Here is a 27215-nt window from a genome sequence, read left to right as displayed (position 1 = left end):
TCCACACAACCAATGCCTCCTGATTTTCTGTATGAGCTTACCAGGAACCTTGTCAAATACATTGCATCCACTGTTCTGCCTTCATCAATGCATTTTGTTACACCCTCAAAGAATTCATTCAGGGTTATGAGATATAACCTGCCTCTCACAAAGTCATGCTGACTCTCCCAAATCAGACTATGCTTCTCTGAATGCTCGTAAATCCTGTCTTCAAGAATATTCTTCATAATTGGCCCACTACTGATGTAAGACTTACTGGTCTCTAATTCCTAGGGTTATCCCTACTCACTTCCTTGAATAAAGAAATGACATTTGCCACCCTCCAATCATCTGAAACTACTCTTGTTGCCAGTAAGGATGCAAAGATAATTGTCAAAAGTTCCCTTGCTTTTTGTAGGAACTTGGGGTGCATCCCATCTAGCCCTGGGCAGTTTGTTATAGGAATGTTTTTCAAAAGTTCCAGCACATCCTCTTCCTTAATGTCAACTTGTTCAGACATATCAGACTGTTTTACGCTGTTCCTCACAAACATCAAGGTCCCTCTCGTGGTGAACAGTGAAGTATTTTATAAGAACACCCCCACCCCAACCCCTCGGACTCTAGCGGCATGTTTCCTCTTCTATCTCTGATCGGTCTTACCCTCATTTTAGTCATCCGCCTGTTCTTCAAAAATGTGGAGAACACCTTGAGGTTTTCTTTCATCCTACTTGTCAAGACCTACTCATGTGCCCTTCTAGCTTTCCTATATCCATTAATAAACTCCTTCCTGGCTACCCTGTAACTCTCTAAAACCCTGTCTGACCATTGCTTACTAAACCCTAAGTAAGCTTCTTTCTTCCTCTTGACTAGAAGCTCCACATCTTTTATCAACCATGGTTCCTCCACCCTACCAACCTTTCCCTGCCTCAATGGGACAAACCTATCCAGAACCCCATGCAAGTACTCCTTAAACAACCTCTGCATTTCTGTTGTCCACTTCCCTGACAATATCTGTTCTTAACTTATGGTCCCAAATTCCTGCCCAGTGGATTCATAATTCCACTTTCACCATTTAAATACTTCCCAAACTATTTGTTCCTATCCTTGTCCAAGGCTGTGTTAAAGGTCTGGGAGTTGTGGTCACTGTCTTCAAAATGCTCATCCACCAAGAGATCTGTCACCTGACCAGGTTCACTGACTAGTACAGATTCAGTATAAACTCTCCTCTCATTGGCCTGCTTGCATATTGTGTCAGAAATTCTTGAACATACCTAACAAATTCCACCCGTCAAAGCCTTTTGTACTCAGGAAGTGTTAATCAGTATTAGGGTAACTCGAAATTGGTACTCAAAATTTTTCACCAAGAAGGCTTACATACAAAATACCTTCCTAATCTCTTGTCACATCTGATTTTCTTAGTTAATTTCATATTGCTGTACACAAAAACTGGTATTTTTCTCACATTACAACAATGATCAGATTTCACAGATTATTTAATAGGCCATTATAAACATTGGTGTTGTCAACAGATGTAAATGATACTACTCAAGAATCAGGAGTACAGTAAATAAATTTTGCAACCCAATGCCTGATTTATCTCTTTACTGTTCCCAGTGTGATTCCTGTGTAAACTTCCTGGATTCCATGGGTAATTTGGTGGTGCAGAGTTTAGGTTGATAATCTTGTACAAATGAAGCCCTATTAAAAACTTGCAGTAGCTGTTGAATATACACAAAAGCAGTTAAATAATCCGGAATTTAAAGAACAAAACTAGGCATTAATAATGACAGTCACAGAGCTGTTGGGCTGTCGTTAAAATCCTACTGAAACCCATTTTTGGTGAGGAATTCTGCCATCCTTTCCCAATCTGGCCAAAGAGTTCCTGCAGACTGAGCAATAGCTTTCTCTAGGCATGGCAGGGCAGTAGTTAGTGCTGCAGCCTCACAGTGCTAGGGTCAGAGATTTGATTCGGCCCTTGTTCCATCTTTTTCCCACATCCCACATGCATTCTGCAATGTTAACAGACTTCTATGCATTTCTCTTTCACACAAGTAGATGGGAAAGAGTATCAGAAGAGTCACTGTACATTTGAGAGGTAGTAAGTTACAATGCTACAACTATAAGGTGACAGGAAATGTGACCAATGATGTTGCTTTGCGCAAGGAGCTAGCCCAGACCCAATGGGCCCAATGGCCACCTTATGCATCATATAAGTAAGCTATTTAGTTGTACCAAAAATGCTATGTGGAAAAAGCAGGAATAAAATGGGATGAACCATTTTACATTGGACTAGGGCTAAATTTGGACACGGCACAGTCACTCCCAGCCTAGTCAACTTTGTAAAACCGAACTCCTCATTTGCCGTTACTTTCCATTCAGATCATAATCTCCCTTTCCATTTATCCTTCTGAAGTACGTAACTTCACAATTCCCCACAATGAATTTTATTTGCCAAGTTTTTGTCCACTCTATCTGTAGTCCATTATAGGGTCACGACAAGCTGATTACACCAAGTCTTTCTATCTTATTTTTGTATCATCAGCAACCAGGAGACCTCATGTTTTGCCTCATCATCCAAATCATAAATAACTGAGGGCCAAGAACTATTTTCTGGGGAACTCTACTAGCTGCAGACTACAAACTAAAAAGAGAAACTGCTTAGAGGCAACTTCCACTTCACACCTTGATGTTTAGAAATGAAAAGATCAGCACTTTTATTGATAACCCCACCAGTGAAAAACCTGGTCAAAGAGCACAGCTAATGGAAACCTCGATCTCAAGGGAACTGGCCTCCTGGCATGATGGTTTTGAAGCATGTTGCTACTATTCCTTAACAATAGTTTTTTCTTGATCAAACTCTAAGTATCAACATTACTATAGTTCTTTTAAAAAATGCCGATCTTTAGCACTAGAAAATTACCGGATCTTTCTGTGCTCCGTAGAATTTTTCATCCATCTGCAATTCTGAACTTTCTTGAACAGTTTGATAAAATCATCCTCAGTTAACCTAAGATCATAAATCAAATAATGAAGAGGTAAATATGAAGGAAAACCCATGCATTATTTAAAATTCAGTATACAAGGTATATTCCAAAGGATGGATTTTAACATGCATTTTCCTTGCAAGCTGCCATGTAGTCTGTGATATGGATAGGCTTGCCATTTACCTCCTGATGAATGCTCCTTTGCACAGAAGTGGTGGAGGAGTTTCATTGGTATCTGTTCTGACTCAGCCCTAGCAGCTCTACAAAGTGTTGCTTTGATTGCATCTTGATGTTACTATCATATAAACCAAAAAGATCATTAAAGTCAGTCAAACACACCTTATCATCTGCTCAAAACACATGAAACATGGGAAAGTATTAGCAGGAGTAGGCCACATAGCCCTCAGAATTGCACTGCCATTTAAACCTGCCAGATTTCCAGTTGAAGCAGCTGTCCGTGATCAAGTGCTACAATCTAGTGGAGTCCAAGAATGTGTACTGAGAGGTCCTATTAATTGAATTGCATCCTTCTCAAAAACTCATGCATGGTTACTGGCAGATCATTTGCAATATATTAGAGTAATCTGTGTTCAGTTGCTATTTAAGAAGAATTCAGGCAGTTCATATTCAAAAATGTATTTTTAGCAGCGATGTGATCTTTAACTTAAATGTTTTGCATTCCTTTTGTTATAATGCATATATTTTTATAGAATCTATTTTTAAAAGTTTTTTCTAAGACGAATTCTGCATGAGTACAGTATTAGACACAGGCTCTTTTCCTTCCTGTTGCCCATCCTCCTCTGATCTCCAGCAACATATCTCGGTCTGCAGCCCTCGCTCATTTTTACAGTCTGGTTTTATTGTAAGTGAGCTGCCTCATGTCAATGAGCAGCTGGATTTTAGAAGACAGAAGAACAGGATAAGAAGAACTTCAATATTTGCTGCATTACAACTTATAACTCACACAACATGAACCGATTCTAGAAAACACCACCTTGCATGATTGTTATAGAGTCATAGTGTCATAAAACTCCACACCACAGAAATAAGCCTTTGGCCCATCAATCCCATTGAGCTGCAGCTGGGAAATAGCCTTCCGTAGCCCTCTCATCCATGTTCCTATTAACATTTCTCTTAAATGCTGAAATGTACCACTTGCACTGGCAGTTCATTCCACACTCTCACCACCGTCTGAGTGATGAAGTTTTCCCTCATGTTCTCCTTGAACATTTCACCTTTTACCCTTAACACATGGCCACTAGCTGTAGTCTCACCCAACCCCAGTGGATAAAGCCTGGTGGAAGTTACTCTGTCTATAATTTTGCATACCTCTAACAAATCTCCTCTCAATCTTCTTCTTTCTAGGGAATATAATCCTAAAGATCTGCAGTGTAGGGTAACTGTATTGTTGCATAGAAGGGGGAAATTAACAACCATTAATCAGTATGTAGATTATAGTAAGAATATCAACTCTCACAAAATGGTGACTGTCTCCACATAATGCATGGCTGTGGGCCACAACTGCTGTCAAGTTATTGTAACTGTGATATTCTTCCTTGTTCTAACTGTGCAGAGTTGTCAGACAATTATGATAGATCTTCTGAGGCAACCATACTTTGCCATGATCGTCCATAGGCCTTCATGACATACATGACTCAAGAGACTCTGAAGATGCTGCAAAATCTTGAGTAACGCACAGAGGAACTCAACAGGTCAGGCAGCATCTATGGAGGGAAATAAACATTCAATGCTTCGGGCCAAATTCTTTCACAATCTTAGCCTGAAACATAAACTGTTACTTCACTCCATAAATGCTGACTGACCTGCAGAGTTTGGCCAGAGTTCTGTGCATGTTGTTTAGATACAAGATGGATAATACTCTTTTTAATCTAAAGAGATGAGTCAGACAGAACCAAAGTATAAGAAACAACTTAAGGAACCTGAGCTTCGCAAATGAGTGTCCACTAATTCCGGCTCAAAAGCTGTTGTGCAGGCAAACTTCCCAATGACTGTGGCAACTTTGCTCTCATAATTAGCTCAAAGAAAACTGAAATTATGCGCCTACCTTCAGCAAACACCCCACACATAGACCAAACATTCCCATAAACGGTCAGTTTACAGCAGTGTGCTAGTTCACATACCATAGCAGGTGTCTCTCTCGATCAGTCAATATCGATGACAAAGTCAACAGGACAGTAAAAGTCAGCTTTACTTTTAGAGGACTGAGAAATGTGAGAGCAAAGAGGAATTAACATAATGACCAAGCTGGAGATGTATTATGCTGTTGTCACACATACTTTTATGTTTGCGAAACAAGGACAGTGTACAGTAAACTTGTCAGACAGAATAGCCACTTCCACATCATTTGTCTTTGCACAATAGTTTACATTAAGTAGCCAGGCAGATTCCAGACACACAGATTCCTTCTCAAACAAATCTCTAAAGCAGTTACACATGCTGAAATGTGAGGAGGACATGTCAGAAGCAGTTACTTTATGGAGAGCTTACTGAGGACAGAAGTAGTTGACAGAAAAATGTACTTCAAAGACTCCCTGAAGAGTTTCGAAACTGAGGCCGGGAACAGCAAGACAAAAGATTCTGCAGATGCTAGAAATCTTGAGCAACACACACAAAGTGCTGGAGGACCTCAGCAGGTCAGGCAGCATCTAGGGAGAGGAATAAACAGTTAATGTTTCAACTCTGATGAAGGGTCAATTATTTTTCCCTTCCATAGATGCTGAGTTCTTCCAGCATTCACACACATTGGTCATCTGTGTGAAAGAAACGTTCATGTCCATATTGGTATAGTCAGCCGTCTCCATACACATCACAACATTATAGACTAGTTATCATGGTGTTACTCAAGAATGAGTGACGATGAACAGCAACAAGAGCACCAAGAACAAACTTACATGGGGTCCCACAGAGCAATGTCTTTGAGTTCATTTCAATGGTATCTAAATTGACTACTTTCAGGGAACCATAAACTTGTATTCCTGGTTGCCTCAATTCAATTATGCTCCTCAGGGCCCGACTGTTGACTGTGAATGCCCTAACTTGATCTACCTTTCCAAGGTCCAAATCCTCATGCTTATCAATCAAACTCCTCTTCCCATTCTTCAGCCCACTTACCCAGTTGATCAGCAGCTCTGAATTCCTAATAACTATCTTCACTGTCAATAACATCATTGGTTTTAGTGTCTTCTGAAATCTTATTCTGCGTACCTTGTATATTCTCATCTAAATCACTGCTACTGGATAACAAATAGTAATGGGCCTAGCAATGACACCTGTGGAATGGCACAAGCCTCCAATCCAAAAGCAATCTACCTCCATCACCCATGGTTCCTCCTATCAAAGCAACTGTGTATCTGTTTGGCCAGCTCTCCTTGGATTCCAAGTGATCTACTTCCCATAGCAGTCTACCATGCAGAACTTCATCAAACCCTTCCTTAAGTCCATGTGGACTACATTTATTTCACTGCCCTTATCCTCCTTCTTGGTTCCTTCTTCAAAAACAAACTACTAAATCAAATATGTGAGACATGCACAAAGCCATACTGATTATCCTTAATCAACTCCTCTGGGAATTCCATGTGATGTGAAATAGATAAATTGTTATTGAATCTAATGCCTCCTGCCCTTTATCCCAACTCCCAAAGCCTTGCTTTGGCTACATCCTGACTTGTACACTCTTATCCAGATGGTGAGCCATACCATTGCTTCTCTCAGCTATTACACTGGGGGTTTTCATAACCAGATTACAGCTCCGTGTTAGGTCATCCTATCATCCTAAGACATTAGACTCTGTGTTTAACTGGATTTCAATCTTGATGATTCTATCTGAATTCCAGAGGAGTACTCAAACTTCACCTGACCTGAGAGTGCTATCAATAAACCAAAGGCTTGTTTCACCCCTTTGCAACACAATGGCTTATTTTGTATAATTAGTAAAGATAACAAATTTTACAGAATAAGAACTGTTACCTGTTTGGTTTAAGAGTAAAGATTTTGCTCAGTTCCATACATTCTGGTGAAATACGCTTCTGTTGATGCTTTCTTGTCTGTTTTGCGATTCTTCAAAAATCCGGTTAAGAAAAATAAAGATAAAAAGTCAAACAATAAAACAACTAATTGCAGAGCTTTTAGGATTATATTTTACATTATTATGGACATTAATGTTGAATCTTACTGCAATTATACTGAGTAAAACTAAATTTGTTTTGCAATATTTGTAAAGGAACTAGGTTTCTAGGCGAAAACATGGATTGCTGGTTTAGTTATTTTTATTACTTTATTGTCACCAAACAATTGATACTAGAGTGTACAATCATCACAGCAATATTTGATTCTGCACTTTGCGCTCCCTGGAGTACAAATCGATAGTAAATATAAGAAGAATTTAAATTAAAAATCACAAATAAAAAATAAAAAAGAGAAAGTAAGGTAGTGCAAATAAAACCGAGAGACAGGTCCAGATATTTGGAAGGTACGGCCCAGATCCGGGTCAGGATCTATTCAGCAGTCTTATCACAATCGGTAAGAAGCTGTTCCCAAATCTGGCCGTACGAGTCTTAAAGCTCCTAAACCTTCTCCTAGAGGGAAGAGGGACAAAACGTGTGTTGGCAGGGTGGGTCGTGTCCTTGATTATCCTGGCAGCACTGCTCCGATAGCGTGCAGTGTAAAGTGAGTCCAAGGACAGAAGATTGGTTTGTGTGATGTGCTGGGCTGTGTTCACGGTCTTCTGCAGCGTCTTCCAGTCTTGGACAGGACAACTTCCATACCAGGTTGTGATGCATCCTAGAAGAGTGCTTTCTGCAATGCATCTATAAAAATTAGTGAGGGTTTTAGGGGACAGGCCAAATTTCTTCAGCTTTCTCAGGAAGTAAAGGTGCTGGTGGGCCTTCTTGGCAGTGGATTCTGCTTGGTTAGACCAAGTAAGGTCATTTGTGATATTGACTCCAAAGAACTTAAAGCTTTTGACCTGTTTCACCAGCACACCACCGACGTAGATGGGGTCATGTGGTCCGCTACTCTCCTTCTGAAGTCAAAAACCAATTCCTTCGTCTTGACATTGAGCGATAAGTTATTGTCTTTGCACTATGCCACCAGGTTCTTAATTTCCTCTCTGTACTCAAACTCATCATTACCCAAGGTATGGCCTACAACTGTGGTGTCATCAGCAAACTTATATATTGAGTTTGATGGAAACTTGGCTACACAATCATGGGTATACAGTGAGTACAGCAGGGGCTGAGTACACAGCCTTGTGGGGAACCGGTGCTCAGAGTGATTGTAGAGGAGAGCTTGTCCCCTATTTTTACAGCCTGGGTCCTGTCTGTGAGGAAGTTGAAGATCCAGCTACAGATCTGAGTGCTAAGACCCAGGTTCCAGAGCTTAGGAATCAGTTTATTTGGAATGATCGTATTAAAGACAGAGCTGTAGTCAAAGAGAAGGAGCCTTGCATATGCGTCTTTATTCTCCAGGTGTTTTAAGGAGGAATGTAGTAACAGAGAGACGACATCTGCCATTGACCTGTTGCTCTGGTAGGCGAATTGCAAAGTGTTACTACAGTAGGCTATGGTTGATGTGTGCCATAACCAATCGCTCGAAGCACTTCATAGCAATTGATGTCAGAGCCACAGGTCGATTGCCATTCAGGCATGCCACCTTACTCTTCTTCAGCACCGAGATTATCGTTGCCTTCTTAAAACATGAGGGGATCTTAGACGGGAGCAGTTGAAGATGTCAGCAAACACTCCAGCTAGCTCGCTTGCACAGGCCTGGAGAACCCCTCCTGGGACGCCAACTGGGCCGGTTGCCTTCCTTGGATTTATCTTCAGGAAGGCCCTTCTAACATCCTCCCTGGTGACAATGAATCTCAATGCCACCAGGTCCGGTTCATCCTGGATAGATCCTCAGAGACACTGACACCCAGGAACTTGAAATTGTTCACTGTTTCTACTTCTGATCCCTTGATGAGGATTGGTGTGTGTTCCATTGTCTTACCCTTTCTGAATTCCACAATCAGTTTTCTGGTCTTACTGACATTGAGTGCAAGGTTTTTGCTGCAACACCACTCAAACAGCTGATCTGTCTCGCTCTTGCATGCCTTCCACCATCGTCTGAAGTTCTGCCAATAATTGTGCCGTCAACAAATTTATAGATGGCATTTGAGCTGTGCCTAGCCACACAGCTATGTTTTTAGAGAGAGTAGAGCAGTGCACAAAGTGTGATTCCTTGAGGTGCACTAGCATTGATTGTCAGTGAGGTGGAGATGTTATTTCTGATCCACACAGACTGTGCTCTTCTGGTGTAGAAGTCAAAGATCCAGTTGCAAAGGGAGGTACAGAGACCCTGGTTTTGGAGCTTTTGATCAGAACTATAGGAGTGATTGTGTTAAGCACTGAGCTGTAGTAAATATACGACAGCCTGACATACATATTAGTATTATCCAAGTGATTCAAGGCTCTGACAAGAGCTATTGAGATCATATCCACTATAGACTTAGTGTATTGAGCCCTACCAGGAACAATATCGGGTCTGTCACCTTGCAAGGGTTCACCCTCTTAAAGATGTTCTGACATCAGCCTCCTAGACAGTGACCACAGGGTCACTAGGTGCTGTAGTTTTATTCTCCTTTTCGAAGGGTGCATAAAAGGCTCTGAACTCATCTAGGAGTGAAGCATCACTGCCATTTATGATGTTAGGGTTTGCTTTGTAAGACGTAATGGCCTGCAAACACTGACAGAGTTGGCATGCATCTGATTCTGCCTCTAAACTCAATTGGAATTGTTCTTTCTCTCTTGAGATCTCATCGTACCTGGCCTCTTTGTATAGTATTGGATCACCAGATTTGAATGCTACCGATCTAGCCCTCAGTGGACTACGAATCTGCTGGTCATTCGAGGTTTTAGATTTGGGTGTGTACAGCATGTTCTCACAGGCACACACTCAGCCAGGCAAGTCTTAATGAAGTCAGTGACAACTGTGGTGTATTCATTCAGGCTTGAAGATGAATCTGTGAATTATGTCCAGTCCACCAACTCAATGCAAGTGGGAACAAAATTGAAAGCAAAATGAGGAAATACTTTTTAATGTGTGCCTGAAACCTGGAATATAAATGTTTTTTCTTCAAAAACATACGACTAAATCAAATATTTGAGACATGATTTCCCATGCACAAAGCCATACTGATTATCCTTAATCAATTCCTCTAGGAATTCTATGTGATGTGGAATAGATAAATCGTTATTGAATCTAATGCTCCCTGCCCTTTATCCCAACTCCCAAAGCCTTGCTTTGGCCACATTCTGACTTGTACACTCTTATCCAGATTATGAGCCATACCATTGCTTCTCTCAGCTATTACACTGGGGGTTTTCATAACCAGATTACAGCTCCGTGTTAGGTCATCCTAGCATCCTAAGACATTAGACTCTGTGTTTAACTGGATTTCAATCTTGATGATTCTATCTGAATTCCAGAGGAGTACTCAAACTTCACCTGACCTGAGAGTGCTATCAATAAACCAAAAGCTTGTTTCACCCCTTTGCAACACAATGGCTTATTTTGTATAATTAGTAAAGATAGTGTCATGGTCCTGGCTGGCATTTCCCACCTTTTCCCTATCCTCCCTAACTGGTCCTTAATCCCCACACTTGATTCCCAATCTTTCCCAATTCCTCTCAATCACCAGCACCTGGTTTCCATTAGCCACCAGAAGATAAGACTCTGACAGCTCCGGTCAGCCCTTGCCAGATGGTTGGTTGGTTGGTTGGTTGGTTGGTTGGGGGGGAGAGAGGGGGGAGAGAGGGGGGAGAGAGGGGGGAGAGAGGGGGGAGAGAGGGGGGAGAGAGGGGGGAGAGAGGGGAGAGAGAGGAGAGGGGGAGGGAGGAGAAGGGGGGGGGGAGAGGGGATTGAGGGAGAGAGACAGAGAGAGAGAGACTGTGCTATGTCGAATAAACCGGGTGAACGAGTAGTCTTTGAGATACTACAAGTCTGTGCCTTTATTGATGCTTTGCTGCACATTTGAGTGCTCAGTGAGGGGTATCAATACTTACTTTTGTTGGTGGGGAGGGGGGATCATTGCTTTGCTGCTGCTTATGCGTGGTAGGGGGGAAGTGGGGGGACGTTGGGGTTCCAAAATTTAACTGTCATTCATTCTATGGGGCACTGTTCTGTTTTTGTGGATGATTGCAAAGAAAAAGTATTTCAGGAGATGAGTTATTAACTTCAAACTTTCTGCATAATCACTCAAAGAGTTGAACTGCACGTGCATGTAACGAGAGCTGTATAACTCATTTCCTTCTACCTTAGGCCACAAACTTATCAAGCACCGCTGCTGTGGACCACTTCTGGAGGTCCAAGATGCCAACTTCTACTAAGAAGGGATCCACATGCTCCACAACCACTGGACTAAGTGTATAAATGTAACAGGGGACTATGTTGAAAAATAAATGTGCTAGGTTTTCTAAAATTGACTCCTTTTACCTCAGGCCACAAACTTATCAATCACCCCTCATATATTGTATACATTTCCCTGACATTAAATGTACCTACTGAAACTTTTGAGGTGTAAACAGTGTGGACATGAAGAGGCTGCTCCCTTTTGTAGAGTGGTAAACACCTAGATGCCACAGTTTATGAAAAATTATGAAATAAGAATCAGAATCAAACCAGAAACAGGCTTAATACCATTGGCATACGTTGTGAGATTTGTATTTTGTGGCAGCAGTACAATGCAGTACATAATAGTAGAACCTGTAAATTATAGTAAGAAGTATATATATTTAAGTTAAAATTAAATAAACAGTGCAAAAAGAGAGAAAACAAAGTTGTGGGATATTGTTCGTGGCTTCAATGTCCATACAGAAATCTGATGGCAGAAGAGAAGAAGCAATTCCTGAAAATGTTAAGTGTGAGTCTTCAGGTTCCTGAACCTTCGAGGCCCTGATGGTAGCAATGTCCTTGGTGATGGAGGTCCTTAATGATGGATGCCACCTTTCTGAGACATCACTCCATGAAGGTGTCCTGGATGTTGGGGACACTAGTGCCCATGATGGAGTTGACTGAATTTACAAATTTCTGCAGCTTATTTTGATCCTGTGCAGTGGCAACAATCCCATCATCTACATACCAGATGGTGATGCAGCAAGTTAGAATGCTCTCCACAGTAGATCTATAGAAATTTGTGAGTGACTTTGATGACAACCAAGTCTCCTCAAACTCCAAATGAAATATAGCCACTGTCATGCTTTCTTTGTAACTGCATCTGGACCTGGATAGATCCTCAGAGACGTTGACACCCAGGAACTTGAAATTGTTCACTGTTTCTACTTCTGATCCCTTGATGAAGATTGGTGTGTGTTCCCTTGCCTTACCCTTTCTGAAGTCCACAATCAGTTTTTTTCGTCTTACTGACAATAAGTGCAAGGTTTTTGCTGCAACACCACTCGATTGGCTGATCTGTCCCTCTCTTCATGCCTTCTCGCCATCATCTGAAGTTCTGCCAAGAATTGGCCCATCAACAAATTTATAGATGGTGTTTGAGCTATGTCTATCCACACAGCTATGGGTGTAGAGAGAGTAGAGCAGTGCACAAACTGTGCTTCCTTGAGATGCACTAGCATTGATTGTCAGTGAGGTGGAGATGTTATTTCTGATCCACACAGACTGTGGTCTTCTGGTGTGGAAGTGAAAGATCCAGTTGCAGAGGGAGGTACAGAGGCCCAGGTTTTGAAGCTTTATGATCAGAACTATAGGAATGATTGTGTTAAACACTGAGTTGTAATAAGTATACCACAGCCTGATATACATATTAGTATTATCCAAGTGATTCAAGGCTCTGAGAAGAGCTATTGAGAGCACATTCACTGTAGACTTATTGTATTGAGCCCTACCAGGTACAACATCAGGGCTGTCACCTTGCAAGGGTTCACCCTCTTAAAGACATTTTGACATCAGCCTCCTAGACAGTGACCACAGGGTCACTAGGTGCTGCAGAGGTCCTCATAACTGTAGTTTTATTCTCTTTTTCAAAGAGTGTATAAAAGGCTTTGAGCTCATCTAGGAGTAAAGCATCACTGCCATTTATTATGTTAGGTTTTGTTTTTTAGGACGTAATGGCCTGCAAACCCTGACAGAGTTGGCATGCATCTGATTCTGCCTCTAAACACAATCGGAATTGTTCTTTTTCTCTTGAGAGTGCCCCCATTGTTACATGAGCATGGCGGTGGATGAACCCAAGTGCAGCATACGGGCGCGGAGATAGAGTTGGGAGGCATTATTGATGTAGCAAGCATGGAATCGGTATCCAGGAGCGATGCCAGACTTAGAACTGGCAGTCCTAAGAAACATGAAATAAGGTTACTCACACCGGAGTCAACCAAAGAACTAACAGCTCCTTGTTGTGATCACAAAGTCTTTATCCTGCATTTTCTGATGAAAAACAGGTGTGTGTAGTTAGTGGAACCTGGGAATGATTGGAAACTAAACGAGGGGATTGAGCCCAATTCCTGAGATAAATAGCAAGGTGGGGGATTGCCAGAAGGGTCTATGACACCCATAAGTCATACCTGGGCTCTTTGTATAGTATTAGATCACCAGATATGAATGCTACAGATCTAGCCCTCAGTGAACTAAGAATCTCCTGGTTCTTTCAAGGCTTTTGATTTGGGTGTGTACAGCATGTTCTCATAGGCACATGCTCAGCCAGACAAGTCTTAATGAAATCAGTGACAACTGTGATGTATTCATTCAGACTTGAAGATGAATCCATGATTTATCCAGTCCACCAACTCAAAGCATAAGGGAACACAGTTGAAGGCAAAATAAGGAAATACTTTTTAATGTGTGCCTGAAATCTGGAATATAAATGTGGTGGAAGTAGGTTTCATTATCCACTTCCAAAGGGAAATCTTAAGTACTGTCTATGGTGAAGATGAGTTTGCAAGGCTAAAGAATAGTGGTGGTAGAGTGCAGTGGTAAGAACCAGCATGGACATTATGGAAATGATGGTTGTTTTCTGTAGCATAAACATTCCATGATTCTAGATTAGTTTTTTTCTTTCCATATTAACCTTTGATGCAGCACCTATTGAATGTCTACTGACATTCTTTGTACATGAAAAAGTTCCCCTTTATCCATTGTATAGTTGCATCTTCAAATAATTCCTTTAAAATTATTCTTTCACAAAAGCATGAAAAGGATCATTGATAAAAAAGGATTATTATGTAGAGGAACTCAGCAGGTCAGGCATAATCCATGAAGAGGAATAAAAAGTGGACATTTCCACAGAGACTTTTCATCAGGACTGTTCATCATACAATAATTCTGAATGTCCTGCTAATGCATCTTCAACAAATGTTCTGCTATTTCTGCTGCCTTCTGTCTCCTTCCATTTTATTATTATCATTTTTACTTTTTCTCTGCTCAAGCTGGTAAAACCTGAGGTACAGCATATCCAAGGGCACTCATTTGTCAATTAGTCTGAACTTCCAGACTATTCTAGCAGTGTCAACTATTGTGGCTTTCTGAAGATTTACTTTGATATTACTGTGTAGCCCTAATTGTTTAATGCTATTGTGTCGTGCCTTTGGGATGACACCAGTTGTAGATATTGCTATTGAGACAATGGATACACTGTTTGTTTTCCAAAGTCTTTTAATTTCCGCTTTTAATTCGACATAATCCTGGTGTTTTCACTTATTGATTTCTGTAAGTTATGTGTGTTTGGAATGGCTGTATCTATTAAAAAAGTTGTTCTTGCTTGTTTATCCTGTATTATTGTATCCAGATGGTTGTTATGGATTGTCCTATCTGTAATAACTAATCGGCCATAATATAATTTGTGGCATTCTGACTCTAAAGCTGAATCAGGTTTGTACCTATAGTAAGGTGTGACTTCGTTAATGAGTTTGTATTTTAAAGCAAGCTTTTGATGAATGATGTTTGACATCTAATTGTGCCTGTGTCAATACATCAAATTGTGTTAACCTGCTACAGGATCCTGTAATGTGTTGGATTGTTTCTGGTTTTTCTCGTCATTTTCTACATTTATCATCTTGAATTTTTTGGTGCTTCATTATGTATTTTTGGTGTGTGTGTGTGTGTGTGTGTGTGTGTGTGTGTTGCAACTAGAAGAAGTTTGCAGAGAAGAGAGGAAGGATTGAAAGAGAAGAAACCTAGTGACAAAGAGATCACTGTTTGGATTCTCTCTCTAAGTAGTCCGTGAGGGTGAGCTTGATTCCATTCGAATACGAAAGTGTGATTGTCACTTAGTTAATCCACAGGGGAAGGTTCTCTGGTGAGGGGGGAAAACCTTTGTGAATACCACATGTGTGTTTACCCTTTGTCTGTGTGTGGTATTTCACTGAAGAAAGGCACCCCTGTGGCAAATCACTGTTGGAGTTATTTCGTATGTCATCGAACTGGATAAGTGGCTATCACGTTGTGTGATTGGGGTAACCTTGTGGAATCTACCGGTGTGTCGACCCTTGCCTGGGTGGTGGTTCCCTTGAAGAGGGTGCCCTTTGTGATAAGCTACTGTTGGTGATAATCCATACGTGGATTCAGTTTGAGCATCCTGTGGCTACCACTTTGAGATGTCCCGTAGCTGAATATGGGTATGGTACCACTTGTGTTGAAAGGATATTCGTTGAAGATCACTATTGGTGATACTTCATGTGTGGATTGGAACAACTTCGGAGATAAAACCTACTGCTAATGTTATTTTGTATTGCTGTCATGGAATCTGTGGAATATCAACAAAATTACCTTCTCACAACACTCGCCTTTGAATTACAAATATCTGGCATTAATTAACCTGTGCATTTGAACTGAACTTTTCTTTCATACCATCATAAGACTGTAACTCTTGACACCTGAGCTTGAATAAGTTTGGGAACTTTATTTACACCTATATGTGCATAACACAGTTAACTCTTGATTTACCTGTTTTAAGTTACTAATAAAATAGTGATTTGTTAATGGCAAAACCAGACTCCAGGTGTGTTCTATTGCTGCTGATACTTTTGCAGGGTTGTGTGTATGTGACAGTAGAAACAGAGAAAGATAGAAAACCTATGGCTGAATACAGGCCCTTCAGCCCACAAACTTGTGCCAAACATGTCCCCCTTAAAAGTCTCTTAAAAGACCCTATCGTATCTGCCTCCACCACCATTGCTGGCAGCCCATTCCATGCATTCACCACTCTCTGCGTTAAAAACATACCCCCTGACATCTCCTCTGTACCTACTCCCAAGCACCTTAAACCTGTGTCCGCTTGTGGCAACCATTTCAGACCTGGGAAAAAGCCTCTGACTACCCGCACAATCAATGCCTCTAATCATCTTATACACCTCTATCAGGTCACCTCTCATCCTCCTTCGCTCAAAGGAGAAAAGGCCGAGTTTCCCAACTTATTCTCATAAGGCATGCTCCCCAATCCAGGCAACATCCTTGTAAATCTCCTCTGCACCCTTTCCATGGTTTCTGCATCCTTGCAGTAGTGAGGTGACCAGAACTGAGCAAGGTACTACAAGTGGGGTCTGACCAGGGTCCTATATAGCTACAACGTTACCTCTCAGCTCCTAAATTCAATTCCACGATTGATGAAAGCCAATACACCATATGCCTTCTTAACCACAGAGTAAACCTGCACAGCTGCTTTGAGCATCCTATGGACTCAGACCCCAAGATCCCTCTGATCCTTCACACTGCCAAGAATCTTACTATAAATACAATATTCTGCCATTATATTTGACCTACCAAATTGAACCACTTCACACTTATCTGGGTTGAACTCCATCTGCCACTTCTCAGACCAGTTTTGCATCCTATCAATGTCCCACTGTAACCTCTGACAGCCCTAACACTATCCACAACACCTCCAATATTTATGTCATCAGCAAACTTACTAACCCATCCCTCCACTTCCTCATCCAGGTCATTTATCAAAATCACGAAGTGTACGGGTCCCAGAACATATCCCTGTGGCACTCCACTGGTGACAGGCCTCCATGTAGAATATGACCTCTCTACAACCACTCTTTGCTTTCTGTGGGCAAGCCAGTTCTGGATCCACAAATCAATGTCCCCTTGGATCCCATGCCTCCATACTTTCTTAGTAAGCCTTGCATGGGGTACCTTATCAAATGCCTTGCTGAAATCCATATAGTAGTAGTCTCTCAAAGTCCGAGGAAGACAAATGTGTTGTGTAGTTAACGTCTGTGGGCACGCATAAGACTTCTGAGGCCAAAGTCCGAAATGGTTGCAGGTGGGGCAAGGAACACCGCCTGTTGGGGCAGGAGCGGACGCCTTCCTGTGTCTTTCTTGGCTCGCCTTGAGGCGCTGCATGCGCCAGTTGCCTTGGAAGTTGTTTGCTGCCTTGGAGCATAGATTGCACCACTTGGACCAATCAGCAGCAGTGTGTTCGAGATCTCGGGGCTGAAGTTTGGCCCACTTAAGGTTTGACTTGAGGTTGTCCTTGTATCTCTTCCTTGGGTGACCTTGGGCACGGTTGCCCTGCTCCAATTCTCCGGAGAACAACTGGCGCGGCATTCCATGTGGATCACATGGCCGGTCCATCTGAGCTGAGCCTTCAAAACCTTGGCTTCAATGCTTGTGGAATTGGCTCGGTCCAGGACTGTCAGGTTGGAGATACGGTCTTGCCAGCGGATTTGTGTGATTGATCGCAGAGTGCGATTGTCGAATTGTTCAAGCTGGTTGACATGTCTTGGATACAGTGTCCAGGTTTCACAACTATATAGAAGTGATGAGACCACAACAGTGTTGTAAATCTTTAGTTTAGTGGAGAGGAGAATGTCTTTGTGCTGCAGAACTTTGACCCGGAGCCTTCCGAGTGCATGGCTTGCTTTTTGGATCCTTGACGTGATTTGTTTATCAAGGGCACTGTCGCTGGAGCTGGTACTCCCCAGGTATTTGAAGTTGTCAATGTTCCGTAGCTGTGTGTCATCGATGGCGATGCATGGCTATGGAGGGGCACTATTAGGTGCAGGCTGCAGGAGGACCTTTGTTTTACCGAGGCTGATTGTCAGGCTGAACAATTTAGATGCGGCGGAGAATCTGCTGACCATTGTTTGTAGGTGGTCCTCTTCGTGCGCCATTGGTGCGCAGTCATCTGCAAAGAGCGCTTCTATGAACAGCTTTCGGAGGGTCTTTGTGTGTGCTGCAAGGTGACGTAGATCAAAGAGTGACCCGTCCAGGCGGTATTTGATATAAATGCCCAGGTTTAGGTCTGACAGCATGCATTAGTACTTGAGTGAAGAAAAGGTTGAAAAGTACTGGTGCAAGCACACAGCTCTGCTTAACGCCATTGGAAATGTCAAATTTCTCGCTAGTTTCGTCAGCTGATAGAATCTCTCCAATCATGTTGGCATGGAAGAGGCATATGAGGTTGATGAACTTTGGAGGCCATCTAAGTTTCCCAAGGATGATCCACAAGGCTTCTCTGTTGACAGTGTCAAACGCTTTAGTCAGATCAATGAAGACAAAGTACAAGTTCATGTTCTGCTCCAGGCATTTCTGCTGCATTTGTCTAACAGTGAAGATCATATCCACAGTACTTTGTTTAGGCCGAAAGCCGCATTGTGATTCTGGGAGGTTTCCTTCGGATACTGTTGAAATAAGTCTATTGAGGATGATGCGAGCCAGGATTTTGCCGCCGATGGAAAGTAGGGAGATGCCCCGATAGTTCCCACAGTCTGTGCACGTGCCTTTGTTTTTATATAGGGTGACTATTGCAGCATCCCGAAGGTCGAGTGGCATTACTTCCTCTTCCCAGATACTGACCAGGATGTCCTGAAATGCTTCGAGTGACTCCTGGTTGAGGGCTTTGTACAGTTCTGCGGGAATGCCATCCTTGCCTGGTGCTTTGCCACAGCTCATCTGTTTGATGGCTGTGCTGACCTCGGTCGGGGTGGGTGGGGGGTGTTGCTGAGGTGCTCATGGACTGGGCTCTGGGGAATCTGGTCGAACTGGTTGACAGTAGAGGGCAATTAAGGAGCTGACTGTTGTTAATGCCCTTTTTTGTCCTTGATAAGCGAGGATCCATCTGCAGAAAGCAGAGGAGCTATGCTTGACTTTGAGGGACCAAAGCCAGACTTGATGGCGTTGAAGAACTGCTTGGTGTTGTTTGTGTCAGCATAGTGCTGAACCTCATCCACCTTCTTATTCCACGATGTGTCGCGTATTATACGGATTTCCCTTTGAGCGAGTGCCTGATAGGACTTGAATCTGTCCTTTTTGCAGGTGGAGTTCGGGTTATCCTGCCATTCTTGAATGCCTTGTTCTTCTTGGTGAGTAGGTCATCGATGGTGGTGCTATTCTCATTGAACCAATCTTGGTGGGTGCACTTTCTGAGGCCTAGGGTTGATTCTGCCGTTTCAGTTATAGCATTTTTGAAGTGGCTCTATTTCTGGATTGGGTTACCCGTGAGTGGCTGGTTTATTGATAGTTTCTGTTTAAGAGTATTTTGAAATTCACATAGACACGGAGGATGCTGAAGTTTTGAGGTGTTAAAGGATGGCTGTACTTCCTTTGGACGCGTTTTATGAGATTGAACAATGTGTAGCTTGAGGGTGGTGTGGAGGAGTCTGTGGTCCGTCCAACACTCTGCCCTCCTCGCATGGCTCGTGTGATGACCATGTCTCGGATGTCACGTTGATGGACAATGACATAATCGATCAGATGCCATTGTTTGGATCTAGGGTGCATCCATGTTGTCTTGAATTTGTTGGCCATTCTGAACACTATGTTAGTGATAGTGAAGTCATGCTCTTCACATTTGCTGAGAAGCAGAAGGCCATTGCTGTTCATCTTCCCGACCCCCGTGTCTGCCAAGTACTCCACTCCACTGATCATGGTCTTGGCCGACTCGGGCATTAAAATCTGCCAGCAAGATCAGCTTATCACTGGCTGGCACACTGAGCGCAGGATGGAGTCAAGGTCGGCGTAAAACTGCTCTATGGTTTCAGTAGAGCTGGTCAGGGAGGGGGCATAGGCACTAATGATAGTTGCATGTCAGTTTTGGCTGAGGGGCAGACGCAGATTCATCAATCTTTCGCAAATGCCAACAGGCAGGTCGGGGAGCTGTTTCATCAGGGTACTCCTTATGGCGAAGCCCACTCCATAGATTCTGTCTTCGTTCTGCGCCCTTCCTCTCCAGAAGAAGTCGTAGCCGCTGGCAAGCTCAGTGATGGATCCCTCATCTGCAACCCTGGTTTCAATCAGCGCTGCGATGTCAATGTTGTAGCGAGCAAGTTCTTTACCAATGAGAGCTGTTCTCTTTTCGGTTCTTGCAGTGTTTTCCTTATCCATTAAGGTGCAAACGTTCCATGCTCCTAGACGGAGAATCTTTTTCTTTTGATTTTGATTTCGACCGCAATGATTGGGTCATCCGTCAGTCGTGGTTAACTGGCCGGATGATCTAATGCAGGCGATGTTTAGGCCACCTTTTCTAGGGCACCTTCCTGATTACAGGGTGGGCACCACTGTCCTAAAAAGGGCTGCCCAGTCACCGAAGATGGTGTCGGACTCCCCTACTGCCCTGAGTTCAGAGGAGAACGACCATCTGTCCAAGGGCCGCCTACGTGCAGGTTTGCAACTGCAACTCAGTGGTCACCTCCACCTGTTGGTTTGCTGCTCTCCCATCGCCGAAGGACTTTTGAAGAGAGAAAGAAGACAAAAATGCACAACACCAGGACCTGTGCGTGAAAGATATTATAGTGAAAAAGCCTTAGCATGGAGACAGTCCCACTCTCTCTGCCTCGGAGGTCAGGATCCACTGGCACGAAGATCGTTACACATGGTGGCCTCTTCGGCTGCAGGAGTTGCCGGACAATAGATTGATGAATTCCTCCCTATTGACCACCTACGGTACTCCGGCTCCGGATTTCTTCTCAGGGTTTACTCCCATAGCTTTTCTCAAGATTGGGTGTGGCCGCAAGGCAGCGGAGGTTTAAAAATCAGAGTTTTCCTTCTCCTAGGTGGGCAGTCGACCAAGACTAACAAGCCTCATCCGCCCGAAGCATCTGGTTTTGAGGCGCCAGAGACCCACCTTTCCCACTTCTCCCATTGGTAAGAACAGTTCCGCCACATGAAGGCCGGGAGCTGGACTTGGTTGACAGAGGCTATTTGAGACGCAAGCCATATGGAAGCACTTTATAGGTAGTGAGAGCTTACCCTCATTATCTTCTCCAGCTATGTCAACCTTGTAAACCATATACACTACACCTACTGCTCTTCCTTCATCAATGTGTTTAGTCAGATCCTCAAAAAATTTATTCAGGCTCATAAGGCACGACCTCCCCTTGACAAAGCCATGCTGACTCTCCTAATCATATTATACCTCTCCAAATGTTCATAAATCCTGCCTCTCAGGATCTTGTCCATCAACTTAGCAACCACTGAGGTAAGGCTCCCTGGTCTATAATTTTCTGGGCTATCACTACTCTCTTTCTTGAATAAAGGAACAACATCCACAACCCTCCAATCCTCTGGAACCTCTCCCGTCCCCATTGATGATGCAGAGATCATTGCTACAGGCTCAGCAATATCCTCCCTCACCTCCCACAGTAGCCTAGGGTACATTTCATCTGGTCCCTGGCAACTTATCCCACTTGATGCTTTCCAAAAGCTCCAGCACATCTTCTTACTTAATATCTACATGCTCAAGCTATTTCAGTCTGCTGCAAGTGATCACTACAATCACTATGATTATTTTCCATAGTGAATACTGAAGTAAAGTATTCATTAGGTACCTCTGCTATTTCCTCCAGTTCCATACAAATTTTCCCACTGTCACACTTGATAGCGCCTATTTTTTCACGTCTTATCCTCTTGCTCTTCACATACTTGTAGAATGCCTTGGGGTTTTCCTTAATGCTGCCCACCAAGGCCTTCTCACGGCCCCTTCTGGCTCTCCTAATTTCCTTATTAAGCTCCTTCCTAGCAGCTTTATAATCTTCTAGATCTCTAACATTACCTAGCTCTCTGAACCTTTTGAAAGCTTTTCTTTACTTCTTGACTAGATTTATTACAGACTTTGTACACCACGGTTCCTGTACCCTACCATAACATCCCTGTCTGATTGGAAAGTACCTATACAGAATTCTGCACAAATATCCCCTGAATATTTGCCACATTTCTTCCATACTATTCCTTGAGAACATCTGTTTCCAATTTAAGCCTACAATTTCCTGTCTGATTCCCTTTACTCCAAGGGAACGTTTTTCTAACTTGTCTATGCCTATCTCTCTATAATACTATTGTAAAGGAGATAGAATTATGATCAGCATCTGCAAAATGATCTCCCACTGAGAGATCTGACGCCTGACCAAGTTCATTTCCCAATACCAAATCAAGTAGAGCCTTTCTCTTGTCGGCTTATCTACATACTGTGTCAAGTGTCATGAGTGATGAACAGACCTGATGGACAATGGGGTAAGGAGTTAACCATACCCCCCCCCCCCCCCGGAACCACGAACTATTACTGTTGCTATGCTGACCATGAGAAAGAGAGATGAAAAACAGGCAAGAACATTTGTGACAGATAAGAGAGAGAGGAGTTTGCTGATTAACTGTATTGTGACTCCTTTTGAATTATCTACTGTTTCGCTGCAAGGACAATAGTTTGCTCAATAACATTCCTCAGTGGACTGCAGGAGTGCCCTGATTTGATGGACACAGTCATTCAGAATTGATGGATAGCTGAGACCCCGTTAGTAGGGATAAAAAGACAGGTCTGGAGAGACACCCTCCAGACACGCCAGTGGACACTGATTGAGTGTTGGAACCCACAGAAAGGTGGGACTTTCAGAGACTGAACCAGGAGATCGGTCAGTAAACTCACAGTGTTATAGCAGGGCCGGTGTGGACTTGTGTGTGTGTCCACTCATGCCAGGGTGACGAGTCCACCATGGAAGAATGGTCTGGCTGAAGACCAGAGGGGTCATAACTGAATGACCACAACAATACGACGGATTAAGAAAGCAAAGGAAGGTTTGGCTGTTGTAGCTGTTACATCTCTCGCTCTCTCTCTCTCTCTCTCTCTCTCTCCCTCTCTCTCTCTCCTCTCTCTCTCTCTCTCCTCTCTCTCTCTCTCTCTCTCTCCTCTCTCTCTCTCTCCTCTCTCTCTCTCTCTCTCTCTCTCTCTCTCTCTCTCTCTCTCTCTCTCTCTCTCTCTCTCTCTCTCTCTCTCCTCTCTCTCTCTCTCCTCTCTCTCTCTCTCTCACGATTACAACATAACAAGCACTCAGCACTCATGAACTGAACTTTATATTCTATGACAATTCCTTTACCCTTCGACATCGATAGAGCTTGTTTATTATTGATTGTTATTATTATTCCTACACTTTTAGGTTTATTACTGCTACCTTGTGTTATATGTATATTTGCATTATTGATAAGGTTTTGCTTAATTTATTAATAAACACCTTTAAATATAGTACCACCAGACTCCAACGGAAACTTCTATCTCTGTTGGTCGGACACCCAGTTATGGGGTACGTAACACAAGAAACCTTCCTGAACACACCTAACAAACTCCACCCCATCTAAATCCCTCACTCTAGGGAGACGCTAATCGATATTTGGGAAATTAAAATTTCCCATCACGACAACTCTGTTATTCTTACTCCTTTCCAGGATCCGTTTCCCTATCTCTTCCTCGATATCCTTGTTACCATAGGGCAGCCTATAAAAAATACCCAGAAATTATTGACCCCTTCCTGTTCCTAACCTCCACCCACAGAGACTACGTAGACAATCCCTCCATGTCGTCCGCCTTTTCTGCAGCCGTGACACTGTCTCTGATCAACAGTGCCACGCCCCCACCTCTTTTGCCTCCCTCCCGGTCCTAGCTGAAACATCTAAAACGCTGCACCTGAAGTAACCATTCCTGTCCCTGAGCCATCCAAGTCTCTGTAATGGCTACAACATCACAGCTCCAAGTGCTGATCCACGCTCTAAGCTCATCCGCTTTGTTCACAGCACTCTTCGCATTAAAATCTCAAGCCTTCGGACTGAACGCGCCCCTTCTCTGTCATCTGCTTATCCTCCCTCTCGCATTGTCAACAAGCTTTCTCTATTTGTAAGCTAACCACCTCTTCCCCAGTTTCTTCAGTTTGGTTCCCACCCCCAACAATTCTAGTTTAAACTCTCCCCAGTAGCCTTAGTAAACTTCCCAGCCAGGATATTGGTCCCGCTGGGATTCAAGTGCAACACGTCCTTTTTTGTACAGCTCACACCTGCCCCAAAAGAGGTCAGAATGATCCAGAAATCTGAATCCCTGACCCCTGCTCCAATCTCTCAGCCACGCATTTATCCTCCACCTCATTCTATTCTTATTCTCACTGTGTAGGATGTAAGTAATAAAGGCAGTTCAATTCATATTTCTAGCTCGTTTCGTCTCGTATCAGTCTTTTAGCCAGTCATTAAGGATTTTTTTTACTAAAACGGATGCGGGTCGTCCAACCCCAACACCCCAATTCCCGCAGCTTTTTATCGACAGCAAAAGCTATCTCTACATTGTATTCTGAAAACTCATCTTGAATATTGGGATGAATGAAAAGATTTGAGGGGATTAGAGAAAACAACTACTTCGTAGAGAAACATAGAGCGGTCAAGCCAAATTACTTAATGCATTTATGTATTGGATTTTACTTTCAAACTATTCACGCGAGTCTTTCAACAACGATAAAATATTCGCAAATATTGGAATTCATACCTTAAGTAGTTAGTCTTCTCTCGTCCCATCCAGGAAATGCACCAGAAGCAAAATAGGAGAACTAGTAGAATAAAGAAATACCGGTATAATATATTTCGCATGGTTTATCTTTCAAATGTCTGAGAAAGAGATGCTAAACCAAGTTTGCGCTGGTGATTCTCTAGACGCCAATCACAGTTTCACTTCGCTCGCCTTTCACGATAGTGAAAATTATAAGAAAATTCACCGAGTGTGTTTCAGCGAGTGGTTCCACCCACGCGCCTACGGGTTGTTCATTCGAAAACCTTACATCGGTAGAGTAAGCAGGTTGGAATGTATTGCAAAGAGATCTTGCTCAATTAGCAAGACGGGCTACGGAATGGCAAATGGATTTTTATCTAAATAAGTGTGAGCTGATGCATTTTAGACAGTTAAATCAGGGTAGAACCTAGATGGAAATGGCGGGGCAGTGTCGAGTAGGAAAGAGAATCAAAGTGGCTGCACAAATAGACATGTCGGCTGTAATCTGTCAAGACAGCTAGCTCTGAGGCGTGGGCGACATTATGTTACAGTTACATAAATCCTTGCTGAGGTTACACGGAGTATTATGAACAGTTTTAGTCACTCTTCTGGAGGAAGGACATTGTAAAGCTGGAGGGTACAGAGAGATTTCAGAATCAGAATCAGGTTTAAGATCACAGGCATATTCCGTGAAATTTAGATAGATAGATAGATACTTTATTCATCCCCATGGGGAAATTCAACCTTTTTTCCAATGTCCCATACACTTGTTGTAGCAAAACTAATTACATACAATACTTAACTCAGTAAAAATATGACATGCATCTAAATCACTATCTCAAAAAGCATTAATAATAGCTTTAAAAAAAGTTCTTGTCCTGGCGGTTGAATTGTAAAGCCTAATGGCATTGGGGAGTATTGACCTCTTCATCCTGTCTGAGGAGCAGATTTGATATCTTTGCGGCAGCAGTACGATCCGTGCATAATAATAAGGAATGTATGAATTATAGTAAGATATATATATATATATGTATACACACAGTATATTAAATAGTTAAATTAAATAAGCCATGCAAAATAGAAATTAAAAAGTAGGTGGAGTTCATGGGTCCAATGTCCATTCAGAAATCGGATGCAGAGGGGAAGAAGTTGTTCTTGCATCATTGAGTGTGTGTCCTTAGCCTTCTGTACCTCCTTCCTGATGTAGGCAAAGAGAACAAGGCATGACCTGGGTGATGAGGGTCCTTAATGATGGGTGCGCTTTTTTGAGGTATCACTCCTTGAAGATGCCCTGGATACAACGGAGGTTAGAGACCATGATGGAGCTGACTACTTTACAACTCTCTGCAACTTTTTTTGATCCTGTGCATTAGCCGGCACCCCCTCCCCCATACCATATGGCGATGCAGTCAGTTAGAATGCTCGCCATGATATATCTGTAGAGATTTATGATGATGTTGCATGGACCAGTGGACCAGAGTTATAGGGAGAGATTGTCCATAATGGGTTTCTATTCTGTGGAGTGTCAGGGAATGAGGGGTGACCTTATAAAAGTTTATGAAATTATGAGTGATATGGATAATTTTTATTGGGGTGCTACAGTGGCGTAGCAGTTAGTTCAACACCATTACAGCTTGGGTGTCAGAGTTCAGAGTTCAATTCTGACACCATCTGTAGGGAGCTGTACACCCTTGTGTTTTCTCCAGCTGCTCTGGTTTTCTCCCACAATCTAAAGCCATAACAGTTATACGTTAATTGTCCTGTGATTTGGCTAGGGTTGAATTGGTGGTTGCTGGGTGACACAGTTTGAAGCACCTACTCCGCACTGTATCTTTAAATAAATCTTTAAATGGATGGTAATAGGCTTTATCCCAGTGTTGGGGAGTTCAAACTGTTGTGTTCATTAATGAGAGAGAGTGTAGAGCATACAAGAACGCCAGCAGCAGGCAGTCTATTCAAATGAACCGTATTGATAACGCCACTTGTGCAGTATATGAACTTATCCCATGTGGGAGCAACTAACTCTGTGGCATAGGATTAACCTAATAACTACCACAACATAAACCTAAAGGACACAGGCATAAGAGAAGAGATCTGAAAGAGACCTGGGAGGTAACTTCTCCACATCAAGGTTAGTGAGCTACTAGAGGAGTTGGTTGATGCAGGTACATTAGCAACATTTAAGAGGCATTTGGTTAGGTACATGGAGAGGAGGGGCTTAGAGTGTTATGCACCAGTCATGGGTAACTGGGACTAGTGGGATGGATGCTGTGGAGCAGTTGATATAAGGGGCCTGATTCTTTGCTATATTAATCTAAGACTATAATTCAGCTGCTCTTCACTGGGGACATGGTTTACTTTATCGATGACTGTTGGGAAGAGAAACAGACTTGTGAGTGATTGGAAGACTTGAGAAATAATTCACTTGTACTATCTGTGCTTCTGCTTGACTCAATGTGTGGCAACCCTAACAACAAAAGGAATGTAAGTGAGTGAGTGGGCCA

At 42.8% G+C, this 27215-nt stretch overlaps 1 protein-coding gene across 3 annotated transcripts in view; it reads right to left on the bottom strand.

Annotated features, from left to right (window-relative positions):
- Nucleotides 1–24893, bottom strand: part of LOC140732249 (alpha-2,8-sialyltransferase 8F-like) — a 65092-nt gene extending 40199 nt beyond the window's left edge. For all 3 annotated transcript variants that reach the window (XR_012100026.1, XM_073054596.1, XM_073054597.1), the window contains exons 1-3: nt 24712–24893; nt 6951–7040; nt 2900–2986 (exon numbers count right to left, since the gene is read on the bottom strand). Coding sequence is in view for 2 of the 3 variants with exons in the window: in XM_073054596.1 (XP_072910697.1) it covers nt 2900–2986; nt 6951–7040; nt 24712–24812 (278 nt within the window). In the remaining variant the exon portion in view is untranslated. The remainder of the gene's footprint in view (nt 1–2899; nt 2987–6950; nt 7041–24711) is intronic.
- Between the last annotated feature and the right edge of the window lie 2322 nt (nt 24894–27215).

This window comes from Hemitrygon akajei, chromosome 8 (assembly GCF_048418815.1).
Source record: "Hemitrygon akajei chromosome 8, sHemAka1.3, whole genome shotgun sequence".
Classification (NCBI taxonomy): Eukaryota; Metazoa; Chordata; class Chondrichthyes; order Myliobatiformes; family Dasyatidae; genus Hemitrygon; species Hemitrygon akajei.
Note: the sequence above shows the minus strand (reverse complement) of the source record. Positions and strands in the feature narration are given on the sequence as shown.